The sequence below is a fragment of the Trichosurus vulpecula genome, chromosome 2 (assembly GCF_011100635.1).
Source record: "Trichosurus vulpecula isolate mTriVul1 chromosome 2, mTriVul1.pri, whole genome shotgun sequence".
Taxonomy (NCBI): Eukaryota; Metazoa; Chordata; class Mammalia; order Diprotodontia; family Phalangeridae; genus Trichosurus; species Trichosurus vulpecula.
The window spans coordinates 367,185,162-367,192,987 of NC_050574.1; the positions used below are offsets into that span (position 1 = coordinate 367,185,162).

General features: G+C 43.6%; 1 protein-coding gene across 1 annotated transcript; it reads left to right on the forward strand.

Moving 5' to 3' along the window:
* The first annotated feature begins 4,490 nt into the window (after positions 1-4,490).
* On the forward strand, positions 4,491-7,115 carry OLIG1 (oligodendrocyte transcription factor 1). The gene has a single exon (XM_036745845.1). The coding sequence runs from the start codon at positions 4,822-4,824 to the stop codon at positions 5,548-5,550; it is 729 nt and encodes a 242-aa protein (XP_036601740.1). The 5' UTR covers positions 4,491-4,821; the 3' UTR covers positions 5,551-7,115.
* Positions 7,116-7,826: the final 711 nt, after the last annotated feature.

Genomic DNA, 7,826 nt, shown 5'->3' on the forward strand with positions numbered 1-7,826 from the left:
AACCATCATCTAAGCCCTCATTGAGTTATCATCTTCTTGCTGGTGGAGGGTCTTGCCTCAGTGCTGTTGGCTGCTGACTGATCAGGGTGGTGATTGCTAAAAGTCAGGGTGGCTGTAGCAATTTCTCAAAATTAGACAACAATTGCATTTGTTGCATCAATTGACTCTTCCTTTCACTTGAACACTTAGAGGCCTTTGTAGGGTTATTAATTGACCTAATTTCAATATTGTTGTATCTCAGGGAATAAGGAGGCCTGAGCAGAGAGAGAGACAAGAACAGCTGGTCGGTGGAGCAGTCAGAACACGTACATTTAATGATTAAACTCACCATCTTATCTGGGAATGTTTCATGGTACCCGAAAACAGTTATAATAGTAACATCAAAGATCATTGATCATAGATCACCATAACAGATATAATATTAATGACAATGTTTGAAATATTTTGAGAATCACCAAAATGTGACACAGAAACACAACGTGAGCACATGTTGTTGGAAAAATGGTGCTGATAACCTTGCTCAACACAGCATTGCCACAAACCTTCAATTTGTAAAAAGCGCAACATCTGTAAAGTACAATAAAGTGAAGGATGCCTGTATTTATGTATGTACGTATCTGGATTAGACCGTACAATTGGGCACTGGACAGGAGGAGGAGAGTTGGTTGGATTACCTTGGCAAACCTCCTTTGGTGACTCCAAGCTTCCCATGAAAACAAAGGCCAATATTTTTAATACCAGCACTGTACTGGTGTTACTGTATGGCAACAAGACACGGAATATTACAGTCTCCAAAGAATGAAAAATGAATATCATGAACAGACCATGAAGATGTGCATGGTAGCTATGAAAACTGTAACATGTAACCAATTAGGCTCTTCAAAGAACCAGAACAAAAGAAGTCATAAAGGAAATGTACTATATGATAGAAGAATGAGGTTTACTCATCACATGAGGGATGGGTGTAGATCTCCATTGGTATTCTTGTGATGTTAGGAGAAATCAAGGAAGGCTCCTAGAACCTTAGTTGGATTCCCAGAAGTGACCTTGTGGAAGGACATGAACAAGAGTCTTACAGGATGAATAGGCATGAATAATAAATAATAATAGCTAACATTCATATAGCACTTGCTATGTGTCAGGCACTGTGCTAACAGCACTTCACAATTGTTATATTATTTGATCCTCACAACAACTCTGAGGTACATACTATTATTATCCCTACTTACAGTTGAGAAAACTGAGGCAAATGGAGTTTTGCCCAAAGCAAGTGACTTGACCAGTGTCACATAGCTAGTAAGTGTCAGAAGTCAGGTTTGAACTCAGGTTTTCCTGACTACAAGCTGAGCAGTTCATCCACAGTACCAAATAGCTGCCCTTTCTATCAGGGATGGCTTTGGGTCTTCATCACAGGAGGTCAAGATCTGTTTAGTGACACAATATAAACCTGGAATGATCCTTGCCCTACAGGATCACGAAAAGGATTACAACACAAGCATAGCTAAAAGCAAAATAGGGTAGAGAATAAGAAGACTGGGGAGCTGGAGATGGAAGTTTACCATCAATTAGAAGAGGGAAATTGTAGTTGGTTATAATACTTACTTGAACAGAGTGGGGAATGGGAAAGTTGATGGCAGCAGTAGTATGGAAGGCATAGTAGTTATTAATATAAGTATCGTACCTCTTAAACTCTCACACTGGTGGAAAATTTGAGGTTCCCTGGTATAATGAAAAGAGTGTAAGACTTTGAAAGACTTGGGTTTGAAATCACCTCTGAAATATCCCAGATCAGGGGTGGGGAACCTGCGGCCTCAAGGCCACATATGGCCTTCTAGGTCCTCAAGTGTAGCCCTTTGACACAATATAGTGAAGTTTGGGTTCAGTTCAAGGGCTGCACTTGAGGACCTAGAGGGCCACATGTGGCCTCAAGGCTGCAAGTTCCCCACCGCTGTCCTAGATGTATGATCTTGGGCAAGCTGCTTAACCTCTCTGAGTATCAGTTGTCATCATATGTAAACTGGAATAACAAAACTCCAGAACTTTCCTGAACATTGAATGAGATTAATGAATGTATGAATGATAAGGCATTTCTTAAGCAATTGTTCTGTGCAAAGCACAGTACTAAGTACTAGGGATATAATCAGACAAGCAAGATCATCCCTGTTCTCATAGAATCACAAAATTACAGAAGAGACCTCACCAGGATCTAATCCAACCCATGTTCAAAAAGAATCCTCTCTATGATGGTCTGGATTCTGCTAGAAGAGCCCCAGGGAGTGGGAACACACTCTTCTCCTGCAGCCTATTCCACTTTTGAATGGTTCAAGTTGTTAGGAAGTTTTTCCTGATATGAAGCCTAAATTTGCCTCTTTATAACTTCATCCTGTTGGTTTTAGTTCTATCTCCCAGGACTAAGCAGAACAAGCTTATTCCTTCCTCCACTTTACAACTTTGAAATACTTAAAGATAGTTACTATGTTTTCTTTTCTCCAAACTAAACATCCAGCTATTTCAGTCACTCTTCATATGATATGGACTCAAACTCCTTTACCATCTTGTTTATCTTCCTCTGAACACTCTCTAGTTTATTAATACTTTTCTGTAACTATGGTGCCCAGAACTGAACACAGCGCTACAGACAAGACCTACCAAGTACAGAGTACAGTGAAACTATAGCCTCTCTCCCCATTCCTGGAACCTATGCCCCTCTTAATGAGCTCCCATTTTAATAGGGTGAGACAATACATAAAGGAGGTTTCATGTACAAGTTGGATGGAAAGACCCAGTGGTCCTTAGGGTATAGTGGCAAAGCAGATGTATTGTCTTTATGTCATTTCCATTAATAAAGCCATATTCATTTTCAATGTTGAACCCTTTGATGGCACCAAGAACTTTGTTTTCCTGTTCTTTGGTGACTACAGTTGCTGATTGGGGGCAGGGTGGTGGTGGTCAGGAAGTGGGCTGCAACACCTGAAAAAGTTAGCAGGTGATGTCTCCAGAAAGAGTTGCTTCCCTAGACAATGATTTCTGTATCTGGGCTGGAATTGGGTGGGAAATATGGATGGGTGGGAAGTCTGGAAGCTGCTATTCCCAGGGCTCTTAGGCTTATCTACCCATTGGTAGACAGTGGGTAGGAAAAGAGTAGACCTTCTCCATAAGAGATAATGTGTGAAAAATGTTTTGTAAACCCTGAATCGCTCAAAGTGATTTTTAAACATTTCCAAGAATGCTTCATGTTAATGCTTAGCATATGGGTTCTTGGATCTTTTTTTAAAAAAAGAAAGATAACTATGTATTGAAATAAACAAAGATTCCATCTCTACAAGGTACAAGATGGAAAAGAAGATTCTGGTATAGTAAACCAAGGAACCTTGATGAAGTTCAAATTTTCAAGGAGATTCTGAATATAGTGGACAGCTCCTGAAATTGCAAATCTTGTGTGATTTCTAACACATCCCTTTGCTACTCATCAAAGGTCTCTTAATGTCAAGGGTGCTATTTCTGTCTCAAAGAGTCTAAATGTGATGGGAATTTATCTTCCTTCTGTTAGCTTCTGGAGCCATAAGGATACCTACAGACATGGCAAAACAGTCTGAACATTAATATGTTCTTTCCTTTCTGACCTTTTACAGCAACAACATAATTCTCAAACATCATGGGTAAGTATATAGCTATGAAAGAGACTATAGTACTTTTAGATTGCTATCAAATGATAATGTTTAAAGGTCAGAGTGTTTATACTCCAAACCAAGCACATCTTACTAACCAGCTGGTTTTTATACCTCCTAGTTGCTGGTTTTTTTTCTTCTATTTGTACACTATAGGGTTTGGGGTTGTTTTTTGCTGTTGTTGTTATTTTAATCCTGTAAACGGAGAACTTTGGGCACTTAGGTGTAACTGAGTGGCAAAATCTGGTAACTGTAGTGAATATACAAAACATATTGTCTGGGAAAACTCAAATAATCGCCCCCTATTTTTTCCAACATTTTTCCGAAACATGAAGAGGTTGAACTGGACGAGTTCCAAGTCACCTTTCCATCTGTAAAATTGTAAAATACTTCATTTAAAAAAAAAAGTGGAGACAAAAAATAGATACTACATTAAATGCCAAGGACAGGAGACCTTGTTGAGAAATAAGCCCTTTTCTGCCTCTTGGCAGGCTACGGGAGGAGGGAGGAAGGGAGTTGGGTAGAAGCATTGGATTTCTAGTTCCAACAAGGAAATCATCTCTACTTTAACACCCCGGCTCCATCAGGGGGAAAAAAGGCCCTCTTCTTTCTCCTTCCTGGAGAATCGAGTCGCGTGATAGCCTGAACCCCGGCAGAGAGAATCACACAGTTCCTTAACAATAAACTATTTCAACTGTGCCAAAAAATCACCTCTGCACCCCCCCCCACCTCCCCCTCCCAAGCCGCGGCGACGTGTGCGCCCCAGCCAATGAGTGTTCGCCTCCGTCCAGACTCTCGACCCAGTTGGTTCTTTTCTTTTCCCCAAGTTCAAGAGCTGGATTTAAAGGACCTCTGGTCAGTACACTTCTTCCCTCTATGCCCTTCTCCCAGCATCCTCAAGCAACAGCTTCCGCAACCAGATCTCGGGAGCAGGGAAGGTTCGCAAAACACTCCCGGAGCTCTAGAAGTGTGGATTCGTTGTCACCTCTGCCAGCGGCTTGGAAAATCCCCCCGCGAGGGAGAACGAGAGTACACACACATACACACACGCGCACACACGCGCGCACACGTTACCACCCCCTCTCCTACGTCCCCTCTACTCCCTTTTTACTATGAAGGTTTCTAGGCTCGTTTGAAAGCAGCTCTGCCTAAGATGTTGAGGCAACAACGGCCGGGGGATGTGCAGCTCGGGGCTTCCCCATATGAATTGGTGGGCTATAGGCAGCCGCTGTCCTCCTCCTCCGCCACTGCTACCTTCCTTCCTAAGCAAGTCCACGAGAAGCTGGAACCGCCTCTGGAGCAGCTGCAGCAGGGCGTGGGAAAAAATGCCAAGGGTAGCAGCGGCGGCTGTGGGGAGAGCGGGGGCAGCAGCAGCAAGACGGAGTTGAAGGAAGAGCAGCAGCAGCTGAGGAGGAAAATCAACAGCCGGGAGAGGAAAAGGATGCAAGATCTCAACCTGGCCATGGACGCTCTGAGGGAGGTCATAATGCCCTATTCTGCTGCCCATTGCCAGAGTTCCCCGGGCAGGAAGCTCTCCAAAATCGCCACGCTGCTCCTCGCCAGAAACTACATCCTTCTTCTGGGCAGCTCCCTGCAAGAGCTGCGGCGGATCCTGGGCGAGATGAGCGGGCCCGGGCCGCGGCTGCTGCTCGCCGGCTTGCCCCTGTTCGCCGCCCCAGGATCGGTGCTGCTGGCCCCAGGGGGAGTGAACCACCCGGAGACTCTACACTCCAGCAAGTACCTGTCGCTGGAGGAGCCGCCGTGTGGTCAGTTCCCTCTCCCCGGCAGCCCTGGTCTCTGCACTTGTGCTATCTGCAAGTTCCCGCATTTAATTCCGTCTGGCCTCGGGCTAGCGGCGGTACAGACACAGTTCTCCAAGTGAAGAGACTGGGCAGACCCCACTTCACCCCTCCCCCCTTCTCCCTCCCTAGCCTGCCGCCCCGTCACCACCGCCCCACTGATATCACTACCACTACCACCCTCGCCCCTTTTCCACTCCTCGCTCCCCGGAGCCACCAGCAGCAAGAAAAGAACGCGAGGGTGAAGGGAGGTGTGAGACAACAGAAAGCTAGAGGTGGAAACTCTGGGGAGGAGGGGACGGGGGTGGGAGACAGGGAGAGACTCCCTCCAAGCACGTTTGCAGTGATAGGGACGTGATAAGTGAAGAAACAGTAAAAGATGTGTTTGTTTGTTTGTTAATTCTGGTGGATCTTTTCCCGGTAGATTTCCCGCTTTCCAGAGGGTGGATTAAAATAGAGTGCAGCCCGATCTCTCCTTTCAGTCTCTCTACTCTCCAGACCCCTCCCCGCTCCACCCCGCCCTGCCGTGCAGGTGTAGATCTAGCCGACTTTTTCTTGTCCTTTTCTTTCCATCACTAAATGTCGGGATTGTTCAAGTCTCTCGTTTTGCTTCGAAGAAAACAACCCTTTCCTCGTCTCCAGTAAGCTGTTCCCGGGCGCTTATGTTGAGAGAGGGGGGTGTCGAGGGGTGGGGTTCTTTCCCCTCCAGGAAGAGAGAATAGCAGCCTTTGTGTCTACTTTTCACTAGCTTTGGACGGGCTCTTCGAGGGGAATGTACTGACGAGGATCGGACCAAGGAATCGTTCGGGTTTCTGGAAGATCCCTTAGTAAAGACTGATTTATCACAGAATGCTACATGTGAACGCACAGGGGGTTAGGCAGCGTTTGGGCTGAGAGTCGCTTAGCTCTTTGCAGAGCCCTTGGGGGTGAGCAAGCTCGATTACTGCGTTCAAAAATCCAAATCTTGTTGGAAACGCCGGTCTAAGACGACGTTTATCTTCTTTTAAGGCTAGCTTGTTATTTTTCAGGGAACTTCGTAGGTTTTTAAATGTAATTTCTTTTTTGTTTCTTTTTTTTCTCCCCGAGCGTCGCTATTCGTCCTTTTAGAAACCGAAACGAAGAGATTTCCACTTTCGCCAGTTTTTCGGTTAGCCTAACCAGCATTTTAGTTTGGTATACATTCAGATAATGACCTCCCTTCAAGTAGCAGTTTTCTTAGATTACTGAAAATAGGTTCACTCCTCTCACACTCTAACTTAACAGGAAAAACACTCGATTAATTTTTATTTCATTAAAAAAAAAGACTTGAAATTGCCTGGAAGCAAGTAGTTAAGTTGATCCTTTAATCGATAAAGCGATCAGTGCAGAGGTTTCCTCTATGTCCATTCTGGGCATTGGATTCTAACAGAAGTTTTAATAAATACACAGCCCTGTTTCTTCCTATTCACCTCACATTAGAGGACATAGATTTCAGGTCTCGATTTGTAATGGGCATTAAGTATATCGTTGTTGGGTTTTTTTAATATCAGGATATGACTTTGGATTTTTATTGTTGAGGATTTTGTTGTTAAAACCCCATTTTAAAACTAACCATCTTTCCCCCTTGTACTGTTGAATCATCCCAGTAAATAAATAAAGCATCCATGACTACTTGACTTGTTTTGTATTTAAAGGCTTCTGGAAGTGATTCTGAACCTATGAAGGAATACTGAACAGTAAAATGACTGAGGGTTTAACTCTTTACATTTCAAAAGGCAGAAGGTGACAATTTTGTTTATTTGTTTGGGTAGATAAGTATCAGGTCAGAATTTGGCAACAGGATGGAAATCTAGGGCCAAGAAGTTCTAATCCCAACAATTCTATGAAACCGTTGCCCAGTTTTGAGTAGGCAGCCATCCTTCAAATGTTTTTCACCTGGAAAATAGGTTGTAAGGTAAACTTATTTTCAGATTGTTCGTGTGCCAAATCTGCTTTACCTAAGTGGATAGTTATTATCTCTATGAGCTAATTTGTGGTTTTCTTTTCTATACCTTTCAGAACCAGCTTTGGTTGGTGTATCAGTGCATCATAACATTTGTTTTTCATTAATACTTTGAAAGAGAGAGAAAAACGCTATCAATCTCAAAAACAGTTAATAATGTGGTGTGGCATATACTACAGCTAACATTTTGTCAACTCCCAAAAGTACGGAACACTGAGGTATAATGAAATGACTTAGGATCACATAGCAAGTTATCCATGTTGATATTGCTAGGTCATGCTACTAAGTGATTATTCTTTCTAAAGTTGTTCCTCTGCGGGCCAATTATAAAGGACAATCTGAGCTCTACAGATTGGAAAGAGTTAAGAGTGGGGAAAA